Source organism: Rhinoraja longicauda, chromosome 3 (genome assembly GCF_053455715.1).
Source record: "Rhinoraja longicauda isolate Sanriku21f chromosome 3, sRhiLon1.1, whole genome shotgun sequence".
Classification (NCBI taxonomy): domain Eukaryota; kingdom Metazoa; phylum Chordata; class Chondrichthyes; order Rajiformes; family Arhynchobatidae; genus Rhinoraja; species Rhinoraja longicauda.
Genome location: NC_135955.1, coordinates 85681352 through 85705589, shown reverse-complemented (window position 1 = coordinate 85705589; position 24238 = coordinate 85681352). Strand labels below are relative to the sequence as shown.

Genomic DNA, 24238 nt, shown 5'->3' with positions numbered 1-24238 from the left:
GGAGTTGTAAACTGATTAACATGGTCTTTGGGAATGTGCCACGTGTCTGAAGGACAATGAAAATCTGAATCCAACAGTATAGGAGGCCATTCAGTCCAACTTGCCCAAGGATGCTGGCTGCAAGAACATTTCAGTTAGTCATCCCTCCTGTTTCCAAAATGGAACCAATTTCTTCTGAGCTGCTCACTGTCAAATCCACCTCTGTTAGTAACTACAAAGCAGGAGGCAGCTATTTGCCCAATGGTTCCAGATTGGTTCTCAGAAGAGCTATCTCACGAGTCTCAAATCCCTTCTCTTTATTTCCTTGAAGCCCTGCAAATTATTCTCTCCCACATTTCCTACCGATTCAATGTGTAGGAAGGAACCGCAGATGCTGGTTTAAATCAAAGATAGACACAAAATGCTGGAGTAACATTCACAATCCTTCAATCCTTTTTGTCTCAAACCTTCTCTCTTTTGATCACTGGCCTTTGTCCACCATCTACTTCACAAAACTCCCCTCACATGTATCAACCTAGTGCTTACCAGTCTTTGTCCTGCCCTTCCTCTTTCAGCTTTCTTCCCTACCCCAACATCAGTGTAAAGAAGGGTCACAACCTGAAACGTCACCTACGCATGCTCTCCAAAGTTGCTGCCGGATCCGCTGAGTTACTCCAGTACTTTGCGTCTTTTTTTCATGGACCAGCATCTGCAGTTCCTTGTATCCTACAAGTATGATGCATTCACTCTGTCAAATTGTGCGTTTTACGTTTGTTGAGAATTGTACGTTTTAATGAGATCACCTTATATATTTTTTTTAAGTTGACCTCGGACCTCCAAAGTAGAATTTAATCTTTTATGTTAGTCTTACAGAATCATTATCTTAACAGTCTCTGTCATCTGATCCAAGATGGCAGCCAACGCAGGTGACTCTCTGTGTGCTAGTCACATAAGTGGATCTGCAATCAAGCATTACAATCACTCCACTTGTTTAAATCTCCACTCTGACAGCAACATTTCTTACTTTCTATTCACGTTATTCCCTTCATAATGTATCATGAACCCTGTAGATTGCTCGATTGTAATCCGGTATTGTCTTTCTGCTGAATGGTTAGCACGCAACAAAATCTTTTCCCTGTACCTCGGTGCACGTGACAATAAGCTCAACTGAAACATACCAATTAGAAAACCTGCCAAACAAGAATGATCCCAATATTTAATTGCATTGATTCAAAAAGGATAGATCAGTGATGGATGCACTAATACATTGGATATCAATCTTATCGAAACGTATAAGATTATTAAGGGGTTGGACACGTTAGCGGCAGGAAACATGTTCCCAATGTTGGGGGAGTCCAGAACCAGGGGCCACAGTTTAAGAATAAGGGGTAGGCCATTTAGAACTGAGATGAGGAAAAACTTTTTCAGTCAGAGAGTTGCGAATCTGTGGAATTCTCTGTCTCAGAAGGCAGTGGAGGCCAATTCTCTGAATGCATTCAAGAGAGAGCTAGATAGAGCTCTTAAGGATAGCGGAGTCAGGGGGTATGGGGAGAAGGCAGGAACGGGGTACTGATTGAGAATGATCAACCATGATCACATTGAATGGCGGTGCTGGCTCGAAGGGCCGAATGGCCTCCTCCTGCTCCTATTGTCTATTGTCTATATCTACAGGAAGTCACATTCATCCTGCATTGAACAGTTTAGTTTAGTTTAGAGATAGAGTGCGGAAACAGGCCCTTTGGCCCACCAAGTCCGCACTGACCAGCGATCCTTGCACATTAACACTATCCTACACATACCAGGGACAATTTGCACTTATACCAAGCCAATTACCCTACAAACCTGTATGCCTTTGGAGTGTGGGAGGAATTCAAAATATCTCGGAGAAAACCCACGCGGTCACGGGGAGAACGTACAAACTCCATACAGACAGCACCCGTAGTCAGGATCGAACCCGGGCCTTCGGCGCTGCAAGCACTGCAAGGCAGCAACTCTACCGCTGCGCCCTTCCATGCCAGTTGCTTGGGCCTCACAACTGTAGAGGTGAAAATGTTTGAAAGAAATATATTAAAAATGCAACAATATTGCCAACTAAGAAGATAACAGTCAGAAACTTACTGAGTTAATTGACTCGATTCTTTTCTCAGGTATCAAGGGGTCGTCATATTCAACCACCACCACACAACATCCACATCCACCTTCACGACACATGAGCTTTGTTCCACAAAGCTGCAGAGTGGTGCGCAGGTATTCAGCCAGAGACATCAGTGGATCTTCATATTTCACTGTTTGTTGAACAAAATATGTTGATAATACATCCAATTGATTGTAAAAAAAAGTCAGGCAAAGGGAAACATTTTTACAGGATGGAAAACAATAAGTGCTGGAATTCTTGAACAGGGGCGGCAAGGTGGCACAGTGGTATTGCTGCCTGACAGTGCCAGAGACCCGGGTTCGATCCTGAATACATTACATTCTCCCTGTGAAGGTGTGGGTTTTCTCTGGGTGCTCTGGTTTCCTCCCACACTCCAAGGATGCACAGGTTTGTGGGTTAATTGGCTTCTGTAAATAGTAAATTGTCAAAATGTGCAGGATAGTGCTTGTGCACTGGTTTGCGTGGACTCGGTTGGCCGAAGAGTCTGTTCCCACACTGCATCATAGAAACATAGAAAATAGGTGCATGAGGAGGCCAATTGGCCCTTCGAGCCAGCACCGCCATTCATTGTGATCATGGCTGATCATCTACAATCAGTAATCTGTGCCTGCCTTCTCCCCATATGCTTTTATTCCACTAGCCCCTAGAGCTCTATCTTTAAAGTCTAAATCCAGGGGATAATTATAATGCTGTCTCTTCTACTTTGAGTAATTGCTTCACAGAACACTTCATGCAGAATGCAAACCTTACCCTCATCTCCTGGTTATCTCCTGGTTAAAATAATCCCCTTTTCCACGCTCCCTCTGTGCTTGAGTTTGGCTTGACTGTGTTTGTTTGCAGTATTTTCCAACTTGATAGGATAGCATGCAAAACTAACATTCTCACTGTACATCAGTACATGTGACAATAATACACCAAATCCCAGCCTCCTGCACTGTTACAAGGAGGTTCAATACAAACCGTCATGTCTTATATTGATCAGGACAGAGTGCCTTTCCCCTTTGCAAGGTTTCACTTTTTCCTAGCATCACAAAGATGGGTGGAAGGGCAGGTAGTGTTGAGAGTCTGCTGAAGTATTTGTACAGGTTGGGAGGGTGGGCAAAGAAGTGGCATATGCAATATAGCGTAGCAAAGTGTACGGTCATGCACTTTGGTAGAAAGAATAAAGGCGCTGACTATTTTATAAATGGAGAGAAGATTCAGAAATCGTTGGTGCAAAGGAACTTGGGAGTATTGGTGCAGGATTCCATGAAGGCTTATTGTCAGGTTAAGTCGGCAGGAGGGAAGGCAAATGAAATGTTAGCATTCATTTCAAGAGTCCTAAAATATAAAAGCAAGGATAATATGATGAGGCTTAATAAGGGACTGGTCAGACCACATTTGGAATATTGTGAGCAGTTTTGGCTCCCTTATCTGAGGAAGGATGTGGTGGCGTTGGAGAGGGTCTAGAGGAGGTTTACGAGAATAATCCTGGGGACGATTCAGTTATCATATGAGGAGTGCTTGACGTCTCTAGGCCTGTACTTGATTGAGTCTAGAAGGATGGGTAGGGTTTTCATTGAAAACTACCGAAAAATGAAAGGTTTAGAAAGAAGTGGACGTGCAGAGGATGTTACAATAGATAATCGATGCAGGAGTAGGCCATTCGGCCCCTTGGGCCAGCACCACCATTCACTGTGCTCATGGTGGATCATCCACATCAGTACCCCGTTCCTGCTTTCTCCCCATATCCCTTGACTCCGCTATCTTTAAGAGCTCTATCAAGAGAGGCAGCGAATTCCACAGATTTACAACTTTGAGTGAAAACGTTTTTCCTCATCTCCAGTCTAAATGGCCAACCCCTTATTCTTAAACTGTGGCCCCTGGTTCTGGACTCCCCCAACATCGGGAACATGTTTCCTGCCTCTGGCATGTCCAATCCCTTAATAACTTTACATGTTTCAATAAGATCCCCTCTCATCCTTCTAAATTCCAGTGTATACAAGCCCAGTCACTCCAGTCTTTCAACATACAACAGTCCCGCCATCGCAGGAACTAACCTTGTGAACCTACGCTGCACTCCCTCAATAGCAAGAATGTCCTTCCTCAAATCTGGAGACCAAAACTGCACACAATACTCTAGGTGTAGTCTCACCAGGGCCCTGTACAGCTGCAGAATGACCTCTTTGCTCCAATACTCAACTCCTCTTGTTATGAAGGCCAACATGCCACTAGCTTTCTTCACTGCCTACTCTACCTGCATGCTTACTTTCAGTGACTGATGAACAAGGACACCCAGATCTCATTGTACTTCCCCTTTTCCTAACTTGACACCATTCAGATAATAATCTGCCTTCCTGTTCTTGCCACCAAAGTGGATAAGCTCACATTTATCCACATTAAACTGCATCTGTCATGCATCTGCCCACTCACACAACCTGTCCAAGTCACCCTGCATCCTCATAGCATCTTCTTCACAGTTCACACTGCCACCCAGCTTTGTGTCATCTGCAAATTTGCTAATGTTACTTTTAATCCCCTCTTCCAAATCATTAATATATGTCATTAATGTATATTGTAAATAGCTGTGGTCCCAGCACCGAGCCTTGCGGTACCCCACTAGTCACTGCCTGCCATTCTGAAAGGGACCCGTTAATCCCTACTCTTTGTTTCCTGTCTGCCAACCAATTTTCTATCCATGTCAGTACCCTACCCCCAATACCATGTGCTTTAATTTTGCCCACTAATCTCCTATGTGGGACCTTATCAAAGGCTTTCTGAAAGACCAGGTACACTACATCCACTGGCTCTCCCATGTCCATTTTCCTAGTTACATCCTCCACAAAATTCCAGAAGATTAGTGAAGCATGATCTCCCCTTCGTAAATCCATGCTGACTCGGAACGATCCTGTTACTGCTATCCAAATGTTCCGCTTCTCCTTCTTTTATAATTGACTCTAGCATCTTCCCCACCACCGATGTCAGGCTAACTAGTCTACAATTTCCTGCTTTCTCTCTCCCTCCTTTCTTAAAAAGTGGGATTACATTAGCTACCCTTCAATTCACAGGAACTGATCCTGAATCTATAGAACAAAGGAAAATTATCACCAATGCGTCCACGATTTCTAGAGCCACTTCCTTATGTACCCTGGGATGCAGACCATCAGGCCCTGGGGATTTATCGGCCTTCAGTCCCATCAGTCTACCCAACACCATTTCCTGCCTAATGTGAATTTCCTTCAGTTCCTCAGTCAATCTAGGACCTCTGGCCACTAGTACATCTGGGAGATTGTGTCTTCCTCAGTGAAAACAGATCCAAAGTACCTGTTCAACTCATCTGCCATTACCTTGTCTGTTGTTCCCCATAATAAATTCGCCTGCTTCTGTCTTCAAGGGACCCACATTTGTCTTAATTATTTTTTTCCTCTTCACATACCTAAAGAAGCTTTTACTATCCTCCTTTATATTCTTGGCTAGCTTACCTTCGTATCTCATCTTTTTTCCTCGTATTGTCTTTTTAGTTATCTTCTGTTGCTCTTTAACAGTTTCACAATCCTCTGGCTTCCCGCTCATCTTTGCTATGTTATACTTCTTTTTTATTTTTATACTGTCCTTGACTTCCCTTGTCAGCCACGGTCGCCTCTTACTCCCCTTAGAATCTTTCTTCCTCCTTGGAATTAACTGATCCTGCACCTTCTGTATTATTCCCAGAAATACCTGCCATTGTTGTTCCACTGTCTTCCCTGCTCAGGTCTCTTTCCAGCCAACTTTAGCCAGTTCCTCCCTCATGCCTCCATAGTCTCCTTTGCTAACTGTAATACTGACATTTCAGATTTTCCCTTCTCCCTCTCAAATTGTAGATTAAAACTTATCATATTACAATCAATACCTCCTAATGGCTCTTTTACCTTGAGTTCCCTTATCAAATCTGGTTCATTACACAACACTAAATCCAGAATTGCCTTCTTCCTGGTAGGCTCCAGTACAAGCTGCTCTAAGAATCCATCTCGGAGGCATTCCACAAACTCCCTTTCTTGGGATCCAGTACCAACCTGATTTTCCCAGTCTACCTGCATGTTGAAATCTCCCATAACCACTGTAGCATTACCTTTGTGTCATGCCAATTTTAACTCTTGATTCAACTTGCACCTTTTATATCCAGGCTACTGTTTGGGGGCATGTAGATAACTCCCATTAGTGTCTTTTTACGCTTACAATTCCTCAGTTCTATCCATACTGACTCTACACCCCCTGATTCTATGTCACCCCTTGCAAGGGACTGAATATCATTCCTTACCAACAGAGCGACCCCACCCCCTCTGCCCACCTGTCTGTCTTTTCGATAGGACGTATACCCCTGAATATTCAGTTCCCAGCCCTGGTCCTCTTGCAGCCATGTCTCTGTAATTCCCACAACATCATACTTGCGAATATCTAACCGAGCCTCATGCTCATCCACTTTATTTATTATAGCGCATTCAAATACAACACTTTAACTTCGGTATTCACCTCCCCTCTCACACCGGTCACTATTGGCCCTGACCATACTCTCTTATCCCTTCTCGAACTTTCCTTCCCATTAATTCGGGAAACTTTTGCAACTTTTCCTCTATTCCCTTCCCCTTTAACTCCACCTTATGTTCCCAATTTGTCAACCCTTCCCCCCCGCTATTTAGTTTAAACCCACACATGTAGCACTAGCAAACCTGCCAGTAGGGGGAGAGTCTAGGACCAGAGGGCACAGACTCAGAAAAAAGGGAGTATCTTTAGAATGAAGATGAGGAGGAATTTCTTAAGCCAGAGGTTGGTGAATCTGTGGAATTCATTGCCACAGATGGCTGTGGAACCCAAGACATTGGGTATTTTTAAGTAGAAACTGAAAGGTTCTTGATTAGCAAGGGCGTCAAAGGTTATGGGGAGAAGACAGGAAAATGGGGTTGTGAGTGAACAATAGATCAGCCTTGATTGAATGGTGGTGCAGATTCAATAGGCTGAACTGCCTGATCTACTCCTGTGTCTTCTGATCAGCAATGGCTTCTGTTTTATTCTCCAACCAGTCTGCAGCTCCAAACCTTACACGTTGACATTTGCATGTTATCATGACTACTTATTTCCAGTTCTGTCGCATTGCTTGCCCCACCCCTACATGATACCTATACACAAGGATACAAAGTGCTGGAGTAACTCAGCGGGTCAGGCAGCATGTCTGGAGAACGCAGATGGGTGATGTTTCGAATCGGAATCCTTCTTTAGACTGATCTGTCTCTAGAAGGGTCTCGATCCAAAACAGCTCCTACTCCAGCACTTTGTATCCTTAATAGAACACTGATAGTTTAATTTACTTCATGCTAACATCTAAAATACATCAACGTATACAAATGCTAATTAATAGTTTCTAACTTTTCAAGTCATCTTTAAGAGAGTGAAGGCTTTTGACGAGAAATTTATTTTACTGTGGGATTAGGAATGGTGGTATCTGTGGAATTTGCTTGCAAACTGCTATATACGAGGGCATGTCATACGTTGCTTACACTTGTCTCAAGTTGAGAGTTACAAAATGAAATGCTCGATATTAATTATAATATTAAAAAAATTATTAATAATAAAAAGTTGCTGCCTTTACCATTATGGAAAGCTCCATTCACCCGAACCATGAGCTGGCCTGCTGTGACCGCTTTAGCTACATCACAACCTGGCTTCTGAGGCGACACAGTCTCCATGGTACTGCTGAGCTGAGCTGTAACAACAAAAAAGAGCAATCAATTAGAGAGAAAAATATAAGAAACATAAGCAGAACAAAAATATGATAACAAATGCCAAATATGAGAAAGCTCATGAAATGGCCTAAAATAAGCATTTACATTTTTGAGCTTATATTCCCTTATCCCCAATAGTTTTATTTCCTTGCGTGAAACCGCTTCCTTGTTGCATCTCTCAATGACTATTTAGTTTAGACACAATAAGGTCATATGGTCATAATGAATAGGAGTAGAATTAGGCCATTCGGCCCATCAAGTCTACTCCACCATTCAATCATGGCTGATCTATCTCTCCCTCCTAACCCCATTCTCCTGCCTTCCCCCCATAACCTCTGACACCTGTACTAATCAAGAATCTACCTATCTCTGCCTTAAAAATATCCACTGACTTTGCTTCCACAGCCTTCTGTGGCAAAGAATTCCACAGATTCACCACCCACTGGCTAAATAAATTTCTCCTCATCTCCTTCCTTTAACTTCATTCTGAAGGAGGGTCCCAATCCGAAACACCACCTATTCATGTTCTCCAGAGATGTTTAGTTTAGTTTATTGGAACGTGTACTGAGGTGAAAAGCCGTTGTTGCATGCTAACCAGTCAGCAGAAAGACATCTCTCAGATGTAAACATGAAGTAAATTAAACTACCGGTATTCTATTAAGGATACAAAGTGCTGGAGTTGGAGGTGTTTTGGATCGAGACCCTTCCAGAGACAGATCAGTCTAAAGAAGGATCCCGAATCGAAACATCATCCATCCGTGTTCTCCAGAGATGCTGCTTGACCCGCTGAGTTACTCCAGCACCAACGTCCTTTAATTCTGAGGCTATGAACTCTAGTCCTAGACTCTCCCACTAGTGGAATCATCCTCTCCACATCCACTCTATCCAAGCCTTTCACTATTCTGTATGTTTCAATGAGGTTCCACCTCATTCTTCTAAACTCCAGATTGTACAGGCCCAGTGCCGACAAATGCTCATCATTGGTTACTGCAGATGGCCGTTTCCACAATAAGACACAAAGTGCTGGAGTAACTCACATGTCAGGTAGCTTCTATGCAGTTATCATGTATCTATACACTGTAAATGGCTCGATTTTAATCATGTATTGTCTTTCTGCTGACAGGTTAGCGCGCAACAAAGGCCTTTCACTGTACCTCAGTGCACATTCCAATAAACTAAACATCTCTGGAGAACATGAATAGGTAGTGTTTCGGATCGGGACCCTTCTTCAGAATGATTATGGTCGGGGTGAGAAAGCTGGAAGAGAGGTGAAAGGCGTGACATCGTTTGGCAAATGATAGGTGGATACAGGTGTGGGTGGGTGGGGGCGGGGGTGGTGAAGAGAAGCCGATTGGCAGATAGTTGGACAAATGCTAGAGATGAAAAGATAAAAAAGGGAATGAGATAAGAAGACAAGGTGGGGGCGGGGAAAGAGAGAAATGAGTGTGCATTCAACTGGGGTATAGGAAAGGGGGGGTGGATTGGAAAAGGAGGGGAGGGGAGGGATCTGAAGAATGGTCTCGACCCAAAACATCACCCATTCCTTCTCTCCAGAGATGCTGCCTGACTCGCTGAGTTATCTCAGCATCTTGTGTCCACCAGAGTGAGGGTTGCGCCAGGTATAAATCTGTAATATAAACTCTGAAATATAAATTCTGTAGCTTTAAAGATTTTTAGTTTCACCAAAATGGCACGGATGCTTCTAAAAACACTGAAGTAACTAAAGGGTTACAACTCAGGAGCACTCACCTATTCTGTGACATTTTTTCTATTTTATGACCACCATATAAATGTTATCTCTCTTACCTCTCACCCTATCACATCCACCAATTTGACTTGTTTACCATCTTCCATGGAAACATAAACATAGAAACATAAACATAGAAAATAGGTGCAGGAGGAGGCCATTCGGCCCTTCGAGCCAGCACCGCCATTCATTGTGATCATCCACATTCCCCAGAATAAAGACAAACCGGTCTTCACCTTTACCACTGATGAAAGACTATTAACCTGAAACATTACCTGTTTTCCTCTCTCTCTCCATGTGGTGCTTGACCAGTTGAGTTACTTCCAATAGTTTCTCTTTTTATTTCATATTTACAGAGGACAAGTACTTTGATTTTATTTTAAATAGCCTTCAACACGGAGGATAATGAGATCAGTATTAACATGTGAGGGTGGATTGACATCGAGAAGGTGGGGCCCGGTTTCTTGAAGAGTATCAAGGTAGATAAATTCTCTGGACCTGATGGGTTCTATCCCAGGTTATTGAGAAAGGAAAGGTGGAGGTTGCAGAGGGCTTGATGAAGATCTTTGCTTCATGCACAGAAGGACACAAAGCGCTGGAGTAACTCAGCCAGTCAAAGGCAGCATCTCTGGAGAACATAGGTGACGTTTTGGTTCAGGACCTTTTTCAGACCCGACCTGAAACGTCACCTATCCATTTCTCCCGAGATGCTGCCTGACCCACTGAGTTACTCCAGCATGTGGTGTCTATCCTTACCAAAATGCTGCCTGGATTAGAGGATATTAGCTACAAGTTGGTCAAACTTGGGTTGTTTTATTTGATTCATTGAAGGTCGAGGGGCGACTTGACGGAAATATATACAATCACGGCGAGGCATAGAAGGATAGACAGTCAAATCTCTTTCCCAAGACAGAGTCAAATACTAGAGGGCATCGCTTTAAGCTCAGAGGGGGAAAGATTAAGGGAAAGCTGAGGGCAAGTTATTTTGATACAGAGAGTGTTGATTGCATGGCAGGGGTGAGGGAAACAGATATGATAGTGATGATTAAGTTTTAGTTCGATTTGGCATTATGTCTGGTACTGATATTAAGGGCCAAAGGGCCTGTTCCTGTCTTCTATGTTCAACGCATCTATAAAATGTTCAGTCATCAGAAAATGGAAAAATGGAACAACGGTCATTGTTATCTAGTTATATTACATGGATACATGGACAATAGGTACAGGAATAGGCCATTCAGCCCTTCGAGCCACCATCGCCATTCAATGCATCACAAAATGCTGGAGTAACTCAGTGGGTCAGGCAGCATCTCCGGAGAGAAGGAATGGGTGACATTTCGGGTCGAGACCTTTCTTCAGACTCTGTGATACCGCCATTCAATGTAATCATGGCTGATCATCCACAATCAGTACCCCGTTCCTGCCTTCTCCCCATATCCCTTGATTCCGCTAGCCCTAAGATCTCTATTTCACTCTCTTTTGAATGCATCCAGTGAATCGGCCTCCACAGCCTTATGAGGCAGAGAATTCCACAGATTCATAACAAAAGTACAAGGGCTGCAATAAGGTCGGTTGTGGGATCGGGACTACACCCTTATATTTTGAGAAGTCCATTCAATAATCTGCAAACAGTGGGGATGAATCTGTTCTTGAACCTCTGGGTTATATACTTTCAAGCTTTGTATCTTCTGCCCGACGGGGGAGAGGAGAAGAGGGATTGACCAATGTGTAAGTGGTCTTGATAATGTTGGCAGCTTTCCCAAGGCAGCAGGAATGGAGTTGGTGGGGAGGGGGAGGCTGGTTTGTAAGATGGACTGGCGGGCTCAGCAAAAATTGCACTGAATCATTTTACATTCTACAAAGTCATACACTCTAAGGTATTTATATTGGGGATTAAACCAATATCTTTTTTTAAACTGGTGATTGCTTTTGTAAATCTGAATTTAGAAACCACTTTAATGTTTTAACAGTGTTCATAAAAGACTCATATGCCAATGTTCAAAGACCGAGTAGGTACAATAGCAAATTTGCAGATGACACAAAGCTGGGTGGCAGTGTGAACTGTGAGGAGGATGCAATGAGGATGCAGGGTGACTTGGACAGGTTGGGTGAGTGGGCAGATGCATGGCAGATGCAGTTTAATGTGGATACATATGAGGTTATCCACTTTGGTGGCAAGAACAGGAAGGCAGATTAGTATCTGAATGGAATCAAGTTAGGAAAAGGGGAAGTACAACGAGATCTGTGTGTCCTTGTACATCAGTCACTGCAGGTACAGCAAGCAGTGAAGAAAGCTAATGGCATGTTGACCTTCATAACAAGAGAAGAGGAGTTGAGTATTGGAGCAAAGAGGTCCTTCTGCAGTTGTACAGGGCCCCGGTGAGACCACACCTGGAGTATCGTGTGCAGTTTTGGTTTCCAAATTTGAGGAAGGACATTCTTGCTATTGAGGGAGTGCAACGTAGGTTCACGTGGTTAATTCCCGGGCTGGCGGGACTGTCATATGTTGAAAGAATGGAGCGACTGGGCTTGTACACACTGGAATTTAGAAGAATGGGAGGGGATCTTATTGAAACATACAGTATAAGATTATTAAGGGATTGGACACGCTAGAGGCAAGAAACATGTTCCCGATGTTGGGGGAGTCCAGAACTAGGGGACCACAGTTTAAGAATAAGGGGTAGGCCATTTAGAATGAGAATCTATGCTATTAGCTGATATACTTAATTAGAGATATTGATATTTTGTTGTAGATAGTTGAGATGGTTTCTTTTGTTGTTGTTTTAGCTAATATAAAATGAATGCTTATTTTCAGTAGAAAGCAGTAAGATGGATGCTTGTGGCAGAAATGTTATCATTGGGAATGGAATGTGTTTGTCCCTCTAGGAGTGATAGGGAGTAGACAGAGGCATATACGGGTTCTTTGTTCTTAAATTACTCCATTGTCCGATAGTGTTAGCTTGTGTATTAATACAGCTAAGAAGCAAGGTCGTGCAGCTGCGAGATTGCTCATGTATGAGATAAAGAAAGTTTATTTCTCAATAACAACTCCTTATATGGGTGCGTGTGAAAGTCGGAAAAGTTTTGAATCCACTCTAGATAAATTGATGTGTTTCCCTGAAAGCATGTGACCTGTATTAATGATTTTGTTTTCTCTGTAACCGTGGGAATTGTATTAGAATTGTAATTGGTCGTTGATTTCTTTTCTGTCACACCCCTTTTTCCTTTCTGTATAAAAAGTAAACAATCGTGGAAAAGTTGTTCTTCCCCTCTCCTGAGTTGAGATCTTTTCAGACACTAGTATTGTGTCTGGAGATCCTCACGGGAAGAACCCCACTGTGGAATAAAGCTGATGTGCTCATCCAGTAATTTGTGTGATTATTCAGGCTGAAGGGAAATAACTTGATTTATCAAGAACAGAGATGAGGAATAACTTTTTCACCCAGAGTTGTGAATCTGTGGAATTCTCTGCCTCAGAAGGCAGTGGGGACCAATTCTCTGGATCCTTTCAAGAGAGAGTTAGATAGAACTCTTAAAGATAGCGGAGTCAATGGATATGGGGAGAAGGCAGGAACAGGGTACTGGTTGTGGATGATCAGCCATGATCACAGTTAATGGCTCAAAGGGCCGAATGGCCTACTCCTGCATCTATTGTCTATTGTTTATCTCCGAAATATAGAGAAAGGTAGATAAAAGAGTTGAGGGAGGCAACTCATCAATTTTAGTTATAGATGGCTGCAGGGTTGGTTGGTTATCTTGGTATACATGACAAAAATAAAATAATACCAAACTACACCCTTTAGTCAGGGAGTGGTGAATCTGTGGAATTATTTGCCACCGAAGGCTGTGGAGGCCAAGTCAATGGATATTTTTAAAGCAGAGATAGATTCTTGATTAGTCATGGGTTATGGGGAGAAGGCGGGAGAATGGGGTTGAGAGGGGAAGATAGATCAGCCATGATTAAATGGCAGAGTAGGCTTGACGGGCCGAATGGCCAAATACTGCTCGTATCGCTTATGAACGTGGAATTGAATTTCTGAAAGAAAACTTAGGTGAACATGCAATATTGGTACTCAAACCATGAGATATTTTGAATCATTAAGACAGGAAGGAAATGTTTCGACTGGTAGGAGTGTTCAGAACCTGGAGGGCAAGCATTTATGATCATTGGTTCAAAACTTGAAGAGAGGCAAAAGAGTGAGATGAAAAAAAGACATTTAGGCTAGTTTGCATGATTGATAGATACTTTATTATCACGTGACATGTCACAGTGAAATTCTTTGTTTTGCATCAAACACAAGGTATGCCAAGAAGCGCCATATATATATATCTAGGGCGCAAACAACGTTACAAAGTTACATCTGGAATGATAGGGGAAATGGAAGAATATTCAATAGTTAACTTTCCAAAGGGAACTGGATGGATTATTGAACAAAAAAAATGTTGATGCACTTTAGATGAAAAGAGAGTGGAACTAATTAGATAAATCTCAAAGTTGGCATTGACAAGGAGGTCTGGCCATCTCCTTCATGATTCTGTTATCATTGTCTCGTAACTAAACAAATTTAATCATTCCTCTATTTGGAAAGAGAGCTCAGCAATAGGGGGATTGCACGTAAGATCATAAGGTCAAAGGGCGTGACGCACGGAGTCGCTCAAGCCATCTGGAGTACGTGGCAGCTTCTGGCATACACTAGTAACACATGCAACACGGACGCTCTTACCTTGAAAAAAACCGCAAAAATTGTCAATTTTTGTGCTGTAAAAAATGGGGAAGAAGCTGGAGGATCCGGAGGAGGAAGAGGAACCGGGAGAAGGGCTACAAAGCCCGCGGATGTAAGAAGCACCTGGGAAGATGTCTGGCCAGCCAGCGGGAAACGCGGCCTGGAAGGGAAGCAGGAGAGCAAGGCCGAGAAGCAGAGGGCTGCCGGCGGGGGGAGAAGAAGAGGAGGAGGAGGAGGAAAGGATGGGGTTGAGTGAGCTGGGAGAGGATCAGCGGGAAGAACCCGAGCCGAGGGGCCTGGAGGATCTGCAGAGGCAGAAGCAGCGAGCGCTGGAGGTCGGCGACCCGCTTGGGCCTGAAGGCGAAGGGCCCAGGGAGCCGTGCTCGACGGCCTCGGAAGAGGAGGAGGAGCGGAGTATTGAGCCTGACGAGGAGGAGGAGGAAGAGGACCGGCCGATCGGCAGCGGAGACCGAGCAGCAGCGAGAGCTGGGCCGGGCGCTGGGAGCCGAGGCAATAGGCGGAGGACCAGGCCATGGCTCTGTTCGGCAGCGCCAGCCTCGAGGTGTTGAGCGCCGGCCAAGTGGAAATGGAGCCCAGCTGACGGAGATGGCAAGCAGGGAGAAGGGCTGGAGGGCCGAAGTGCCGCAGGAAGCGAGGCGTGGAGCAGGGGCGCCGAGCCTGCAGGAGCGAGGAGCACAGGAATGGGGAGGGGTGTCGGGACACGGAGCGCCGGGAGGAAGCCGGAGATGCGCTGATGGGAGAAGACGGGGGAAGCCGAGCTGCAGCAAAGTGCAGCCGCAACATTCAACTGCAACACCCTCTCAAATTAGGACTGATGAATTGTTCCACAACAGGAGTCGTTCCAAACATAAAATAAAAGAAAAAGACTAAGGAAATATCCCAACTCTTCAATGGCAGCCATTGTAAGTGCCTACCTGAAGTTCAACGCTTGCACTCCAGAAGGTGCTGCATGGCGACAGTACGGATCAGGAGTCGTGACCTCACCTGCCGTGCAACCCCCCCCCCCCCCCATACTGTATTCAGTTTTAAAATAGTGTAGTGCACACACTGTGCTTTAGATAGGAACAAATGTTGCCACTTGTCCCTAGTGCGTGCAGGATGGATAGTGCTAGTGTGCAGACATCGCTGGTCGGTGGGTGCGGACTCGGTGGGCCGAAGAGCCTGTTTCCGTGCTGTAACTCTAAACTAAATTCAAGGAGGGCAAGTTGTTCATCTCCAAAACCGTGCTCCACTGCTGTTGACAAAAGTCAGCGAAGAATTAATAAAGACGCCAACACCTACTTTTCATTCCTCCTTGGATATGCAAATTTTGCTGTGAGACTGGAAGGTAGACAATTTTGTCGGAGAAAATGATCAGTTTGGTAGATTAAAAAGAATCCAAATGCAAAAGAAGCAGAAGTCAAATGTATATCATTCTGGCAAGATCATTCCCTCAAATGATACCTGTGGTGAATTCTATTAACATTCTACTTTAGTTTTTTTTTACTGCCGGTGCTGGAAACATAAGTATTATTTTGAAATGTTCAATTACAACAAACAAAGCCAATTCCTTTACAGTCAATGTTTTTCAGGAACAGAACAGCGTTGCATTGAAGACAATATAAAAACAGCCTATTATAATGCCCAGCGGGTCATAATTTGTAGCAAAAATACATTACATGCAGCCATTGCTGGGATATGTAGATAGCTGCATTTTGTAAATTTCCTTCTCAGAGTGATACAGTGTGGAAACAGGCCCCTCGGCCCTACTTGCCCACACTGACCAACATGTCCCATCCACAGCAGTCTCACCAGCCTGCGTTTTGGCCCCTATCCATACAAACCTGTCCTATCCATGTAAATGTTTCTTAACATGTTTCCTCTGGGATCCTTTGTAGCTTAGTTTAGTTTAGAGATACAGTGCGGAAACAGGCCCTTCGGCCCACTGAGTCCGCACCAATCCCCGCACATTAACACTATCCTACGCAATCTAGCGACTATTTTTTTACATTTATACCCAGCCGATTAACCTACAAAGCTGTACAACTTAAGGAGGACCAGCAGTGGCTGCCTCGCCAAGTCTGTCTGTCCTTTCTTCTTTTTTGTTATTTAGTATGTGTTAAAAGTGTATTATAGTGTTCCTTGGTTTGTTTCATGTGGGGGTTGGGGGAAAACATTTTTTCAATCTCTTACCTCGACAGAGAGCTATTTTTTTCCATATCGTACCTCCGTCCGCACTGCGGCCTAACATCGTGGAGTTGGCGGCCTTTCCTGGAGACTGACCTGGCGCTCCAAGCCGCGGGAGTCTGCGGGACTTTAACATCGCAGAGCTTGCGATCCCTTTGCCGGGGATCGAAGCTCCAACCGCGGGGCCTGTGGACTTTAACATCATGAAACCCGGGATCTCTGGTAAGAAGAGGCCGACTCGGGAGCTCCATGCCGTGGAGAGTTTCAACCGCCCCGACGCGGGAGTTTCGATCACCCCGACGGGGGGGGGGGGGGGGGGGGGGGGCGTCAATTGTCGCCATGACTGCGGACGGTTTGACTGCTCTGACCGCAGGAGAACAAAGAGGAAGTAGATTATTGCCTACCATCTGTGAGGAATGTGGAATCCACTGTGGTGGATGTTTATGTTAACGTTTATGTGGTTGTGTGTCTTGTTGCTTTTCACTTAGTAAGGCAACTCAAATTTCACTGTACCTTAACTGGCACATGTGACAATAAACTGACCTTGATACCCGAGATCTCGGAGAAAACCCACGCAGGTCTCAGGGAGAACGTACAAACTCCGTACAGACAGTGCCCATAGTCAGGATTAAACCCGGGTCTCTGGCGCGAAGGCAGCAGCTCTACTGCTGCGCCACCATCTTTGGACTCTGCGATATTATTGTCGATTCTATATTCGGAGTCTATTTTAGGTTATTGAAATGAATAAAACTGTGAAATATGAGCACAAGTGTCTCTTCTCCTTCAAGTGACCCATTCCATCTTCTCTCCTTATTCCTTGCCAGATCTTCACGACCTCTTCTCTAATTCTGAATTATCTGTCCTCAGCAAGGATCCAGTCCCCACACTGAATAGATATCTTGGGACCCAAGTCGCACTAGTTTCTCGTTTTCATCCAACAAACTGCTAACATTGGCCTGTTTCCTTTATCATCGTTACTTTTTTGGTATATCTTTTACTCATTGTTCTTTATCTCTCCACATCATCGTCTATTTCTTTCGTTTCCCTTATCCCTAACCAGTCTGAAGAAGGGTCTTGACCTGAAACGTCACCCATTCCTTCTCTCCAGAAATGCCGCCTGTCCTGCTGAGTTACTCCAGCTATTTGTGTCTCTCTTCGGTTTGAACCAGCATCTGCAGTTCCTTCCTACAGGTACTTAGGAGGTTAAACAAGCCAGTCAGTATCCTGCCCCATGAAATATTCTCAGCAGTGAGGCTTTAGTTACACTCTCAGGCTACTTTAGGCAGGCCATATCATCATTGAACATAAAACTGTACAGCACAGGAAACCGGTCCTTCAGCCCACAATGTTTGTGCCATGATAAACTGACCTCATCTGCCTGTACGTGATCTATATCCCACTCTTCCCTGTGTTTCATTTAGTTTGGAGATACAGCGCGGAAACAGGCCATGCCGACCAGTGATCCCCGCACACTAACACTACCCTATACACATTAGGAACAATTTTTATATTTACCATGCCAATTAACCTACAAACCTGTACATCTTTGGAGTGTGGGAGGAAACTGAAGATCTGGGAGAAAACCCACGCAGGCCACGGGAAGAACGTACAAACTCCGTAAAGACAGCACCCGTAGTCGGGATCGAATCCGGGTCTCCGGTGCTGCAAGAGCTGTAAGGCAGCAACTCGACCACGACACCATCGTGCCGCCCCATTTAAAAACCGTGCTTATCTAAAAGCCTCTTAAACTAATGTATCCGTCTCCACCATCATCCCTGGCAATGCGTTCCAGGCCCCCACCACTATGTATTCAAAAAACCTGCCCTCCATTAACTTCCCCCACTCTCACTTTACAGCTGCGCCCTCTGGTGGTGACTTTCCAGCGCCCGGTGCGGCTCGGCCGCGGAAACTTCCATCCCCTTGCGGGGACTGTGCGGGTCGGTCGGGGACGAGCTGTCTGTCCATGGGCGTGGGGAAGAGAGTGGAAGTTTTGTTGCCTCCATCACAGTGAGGGGGTGTTTGGATGTTTGTGATGGGGTCATGTGTCTTGTGTTCTTTTTTTTTTTTTTTTTGTGTGTGACTGCAATGTAATTTCGTTCGGTACCTCGGTTCTGCCTGGTTACCCTGTCTGTGATGCGCATTATATGATTCTCATATACTTCTATCGAGTCTCCCCTCAACTTCCAACATTCCCAAGAAAACAATCCAAGTCTATCCAACTTCACCCCGTAGCCTAAATCCTCTAACCCAGGCAGCATTCTGGCGAAACTCCTCGGCACCCTCTGCAAAGCCACGTCTTTCCTGTAATGGGGCGACCAGAGTTGCAGCAATACTCCAACCAAATGCGGCCTGGAAAGTCCTATCGAGCTTCATCATAACTTTCTGGCTTTTATATTCTATGCCCCTAGCAACGAAGGCAAGCATATACCACACAATCGCTTTGTGCTGCCATCTTCAGTAAGCTCTGAACTTGGACTCCAATAATCCTCTGCACATCAATGTTGTTAAGGGTCTTGCCACCTTAGATTCACCTTAGATTCAAACCTCCCAAAACCTCCTTCGGTAAAACTCCATTTGCCATTTCTCCACCCATTTCTGCAGATAAGCTAAAACTCCATGACAGGTCTCCCTCGTTTCCTCAGTCATGTTTCTCAATCTTTCTCATTTATTCAACTTGTCGGCAGAAGGGAAGGGACTCGACAAGCTGGTCAGGAAGGCCAGCTCTGTCCTGGGTTTCTCCCTCGACTCAGTGCAGGTGGTGGGAGAGAGGAGGATGATGGCAAAGCTAACATCGCTGCTAGACAATGACTCCCACCCCATGCAGGACACTGTCACTGCACTGAGTAGCTCCTTCAGTGACAGACTCCTTCACCCCAGGTATGTGAAGGGCTCCCAGCCGACAAGTCAACTATAACAGCTAAGAACACACAAAAAACTGATGACAATTTACGTATCTTTTATTTTGTAATGAATGATCTCTTGCTCTCTTTCTATCCACTTCGCTGCTGTAACACCGTAAATTTCCCTGGTGTGGGACGAATAAAGGAATATGTTATTATTATCAGTTCTCTGTATGCCCTGTCATCGTCGCCTGTGATGAGGCCGACGATGGCAGAGTCGTCAGAGAACTTCTGCAGATAGGAGTTTGCAGAGCTGTGCCTAAAGTCCGCAGTGTACAGGGTGAACAAGAATGGAGCTGGCACTGTTCCCTGCGGAACCCCTGATAAGGTCCCACACAGGAGATTAGAGGGCAAAATTAGAGCACAGGAAGTGGTGGCACTGCACAGCAGCTGCCGCTCGCCTGCAGTCCATTTGCCTTTTGCGTTTTTTTGTTTTTTTTGGTCTTAATTGTAGTGTTTAGATGTGATGTAATTTTTTTTTATGGTTGTGTACTATGTGTGGTGGGGGGGGGGGGGGACTGTAAAAATTGTCTCTTCTGTACGGAGACGCGACCTTTTTTCTGGGTGGTGTCTCCGTTCCCGCTGTGGCCTACCATCGGAGCTGGCGGCCTCCAGTTGGGACCACCTGGGGCTCTGGTTCGCAGAGCCCGCGGACTGGCTGCCTTCGGAGGCTGTGGTGGCGCTGCGAGTGCGGCTGCGACTCGCCTTGGGAGGTTCCGGAGGCATCGGCCGCGTGGACATCGGAAGCCCGCAGGCCCCTGGGTGGGGGCCGACATCGGGAGCTCCGGCAACGGCAGCGTCTTCGCCCGCCCCGAATCGCGAGGCTTGGGTCGGCCCGCTGCGGATCTTTCACTGTCCGGCGCGGCCTGGAATAGGCCGCGGGATTTTCTCTGCCCTGCGGGGCTTCAATGTCGGGAGCCACGACCGCCCCGACATGGCAAGTTCAACAGCCTGACCGTGGAAGAAGACGGCAGGGAAGAGAAAAGTCATTTTGGCCTTCCATCACAGTGAGGAGGTGACTGGAGGAGATTCACTGTGATGGATGTTTTTTTGTTTTGTGTTGGTTTGTTGTTGTGTGTGTTATTGCTTTATTTTTATTGCTTCTTATTGTTGGACAGTGGGTAACGGAATTTCGTCCAAAAGACATGTTTTTTGGATGACAATAAAGGCTATTCTGATTCTGATTGGGGGCAGGGTATTGACAGGGATAGAGAATTGGTTGCCAGACAGGAATCAAAGAGTAGGAATAGACAGGTCCTTTTCAGAATGGCAGGCAATGGCGAGTGGAGTGCCGCAAGGCTCGGTGCTGGGGCCGCAACTATTTACAATATATATTAACGATTTGGATGATGGAATTAAAAGTAACATGAGCAAATTTGCAGATGACACAAAGCTGGTGGTAATGTGAACTGCAATGAGGATGCTAGGAGGTTGCAGGGTGACTTGAACAGGTTGAGTGAGTGGGCAGATGCGCAGCAGATGCAGTATAATGTAGATAAATGTGAGGTTATCCACTTTGGCGGTAAAAAGGAGGCAGATTATTATCTCAATAGTGTCAGATTAGGAAAAGGGAAGTGCAATGAGACCTGGGTGTCCTCGTACACCAGTCACTGAAAGTAAACATGCAGGTACAGCAGGCAGTGAAGAAAGCTTATGGCATGTTGGCCTTCATAATGAGGATTTGAGTACAGGAGTAAATAGGTAATTCTGCAGTTGTACAGGGCCCTGGTGAGACCACATCTCGAGTATTGTATGCAGTTTTGGCCTAATTTGAGGAAGGACATTCTTGCTATTGAGGCAGTGCAGCGTAGGTTCACGAGGTTAATCCACGGGATGGGGGGGGGACTGTCATACGAGGAAAGATTGTATTCACTGGAATTTAGAAGGATGAGAGGGGAATGTTATAGAAATGTATAAAATTATAAAAGGATTGGACAAGCTAGATGCAGGAAAATTGTTCCCAATGTTGGGGGAGTCCAGAACCAGAGGCCACTGTCAAAGAATAAAAGGGAGGCCATTTAAAACTGAGATGAGAAAAAACTTTTTCACTCAGAGTTGTGAATTTGTGGAATTCTCTGCCATAGAAGGCAGTAGAGGCCAATTCACTGGATGAATTTAAAAGAGTTAGATAGAGCTTGAGGGGCTAGAAGAATCGTGGGATATGGGGAGAAGGCAGGCATGGATTACTGATTGTGAATGATCAACCATGATCACAATGAATGGCGGTGCTGGCCCGAAGGGCCAAATGGCCTCCTCCTGCACCTATTTTCTGTGTTTCTGTCATGCACTTGCTATTCAATTGTTTGAGTCATTTAACCTGATCACTGGTGAAAATGAGATCATGCGCTTTACGAGTCACTTGTCTTGATGGACCTGACCTTTGATTTTACACACAAACCGTGTCATGATATGACTGGAGGACCAAGAAAACTTGCCAGGTTTGCTTTAGCTTGCTACTGCTTATATACTTGTATTATGCCTATTGTAAACCACTTACTCGGGGGAACACTTGGAACTCCAAGAGTGACAGGTCGTAGACCAGAGTACGTCCCCCAGGGTGATGAATAAACTTGAAGCAAGAACGGTGTGTGGTTTCAGTATATTTACCGAGGAAAGATCGAGGGGAAAAGAATCCAGTTTAACAGTCTCACCAACATCTTATACAACTGTAACATGACCTCCCAACTTCTATACTCAATACTGATTGATGAAGACCAATGTGCATAAAGCCTTTTTGACCATCTTAACTACCTGCGACACGCCCTTCAAGGAAACATGCAGCTGCACTCCCAGATCCCTGTGCTCTACAACACTCCCCAGAGGCCTACCATTCACTGTGTAGGTCCTGCCCATGTTAGACGTCCCAAAATGCAACACTTCACACTTTTCTGTATTAAATTCCATGAACCATTCCTCACCTCACCTGGCCAATCGATCCAGATCCTGCTGCAATCTTTCCCAACCATCTTCACTATCTGCAAAACCACTCACTTTTGTATCATCAGCAAACTTGCTAATCTTGCCCTGTATGTTCTCCTTACTTTACTTTAACTTTCTACATAAAACAAAAGAAAATACAGAACAGAATAAACGGACTTAATCGTGTTTAATAGCATAATGAGACCTACAAAATCATGAAAGGAATAGATCGGGTAGACACACAGAGCCTCTTGCCCAGAGTAGGGGAATCGAGAACTAGAGGATGTTGGTTCAAGGTGAGGGGCGGAAAGATTTAATAGGAATCTGAGGGGTAACCTTTTCACACAAATGGTGGTAGGTGTATGGAACGAGCTTCTGGAGGAGGTAGTTGAGGCAGGAACAATCGCAACTTTTAAGAAACAATTAGACAGATACAAGGACAGGACAGGTTTAGAGGGATATGGGCCAAATGCAGGCAGGTGGGACCAGTGTAAAAGGGACATGTTGGCTGGTGTGGGCAAGTTGGGCCGAAGGGCCTGTTTCCACACTGTAAGTCTCTATAACATCCAAAATAAGTAATCAGTATGAAAAAAAACAGAGAAAATTGTTTCAATATTGCTTTGAAAGATGCTATACTTTTGGATGAAATAAATAAATTGCAGAGCTTTGATCAGTTAGTAACAGATTACACAACAAACAGATCAAAGCTCTGCAGCCTAATTGTGGTGAAGATAAAAGCCTCCAAGCACATCTACATCATCAATAACAGCATGTCCCAGATCTGATCACTAACCTCCATTCTGCAGCATTCACAACTACATTCAACCACAAGCAGTAAATAGATGAACCAACTCCGTTTCCTTTTGAGATACATACAAGGCAGTCTCCCAATAATCTGACAAGACCATATCAGACAAAAAGTAGATGATAGCACTGGATGTGGTAAAGGCCACACTACCACACAACATCCTACCTGGTTATATACTGGGCTGGAAGACTTCCAATCAAGAACTAGCCAACTATTTCAGTAGTTACAACATTATCAACAATGTGAAAAAATGTCTAAAACTGCACTGGTTACAAAAAAGCCATATATATTAAATCAGCCTGTTTAGTTTAGTTAAGTTTAGAGATACAGCACAGAAACAGGCCCTCCGGCCCACTGAGTCCTCGCCGACCAGCGATCCCTGTACATTAACCTACCCCACACAGACTAGGGATAATTTATAATTATATTTCCGCCATTCCGGGAATTAACCTAGTGAAACATAGAAAATAGGTGAAGGAGTAGGCCATTCGGCCCTTCGAGCCTGCACCGCCATTCAATATGATCATGGCTGATCATCCAGCTCAGTAACCTGTACCTGCCTTCTCTCCATACCCCCTGATCCCTTTAGCCATAAGGGGCACATCTAACTCCCTCTTAAATATAGCCAATGAACTGGCCTCAACTACCTTCTGTGGCAGAGAATTCCACAGACTCACCACTCTCTGTGTGAAGAAATGTTTTCTCATCTCGGTCCTAAAAGACTTCCCCCTTATCCTTAAGCTGTGACCCCTGGTTCTGGACTTCCCCAACATCGGGAACAATCTTCCCGCATCTAGCCTCTCCAACCCCTTAAGAATTTTATATGTTTCAATAAGATCCCCCTCAGTCTTCTAAATTCCAGCGAGTATAAGCCTAGTCTATCCAGTCTTTCTTCATATGAAAGTCCTGCCATCCCAGGGATCAATCTGGTGAACCTTCTCTGTACTCCCTCTAAGGCTAGAATGTCTTTCCTCAGATTAGGAGACCAAAACTGTACACAATACTCCAGGTGCGGTCTCACCAAGACCCTGTACAACTGCAGCAGAACCTCCCTGCTCCTATACTCAAATCCTCTTGCTATGAATGC

General features: G+C 44.9%; 1 protein-coding gene across 3 annotated transcripts in view; it reads right to left on the bottom strand.

Annotated features, from left to right (window-relative positions):
- Positions 1-24238, bottom strand: part of LOC144592141 (xanthine dehydrogenase/oxidase-like) — a 113385-nt gene that overhangs the window by 83508 nt on the left and 5639 nt on the right. For all 3 annotated transcript variants that reach the window (XM_078396558.1, XM_078396557.1, XM_078396556.1), the window contains exons 2-3: positions 7737-7850; positions 2098-2264 (exon numbers count right to left, since the gene is read on the bottom strand). In XM_078396558.1, coding sequence (XP_078252684.1) covers positions 2098-2264; positions 7737-7833 — 264 coding nt within the window. In that variant the 5' untranslated portion in view covers positions 7834-7850. The remainder of the gene's footprint in view (positions 1-2097; positions 2265-7736; positions 7851-24238) is intronic.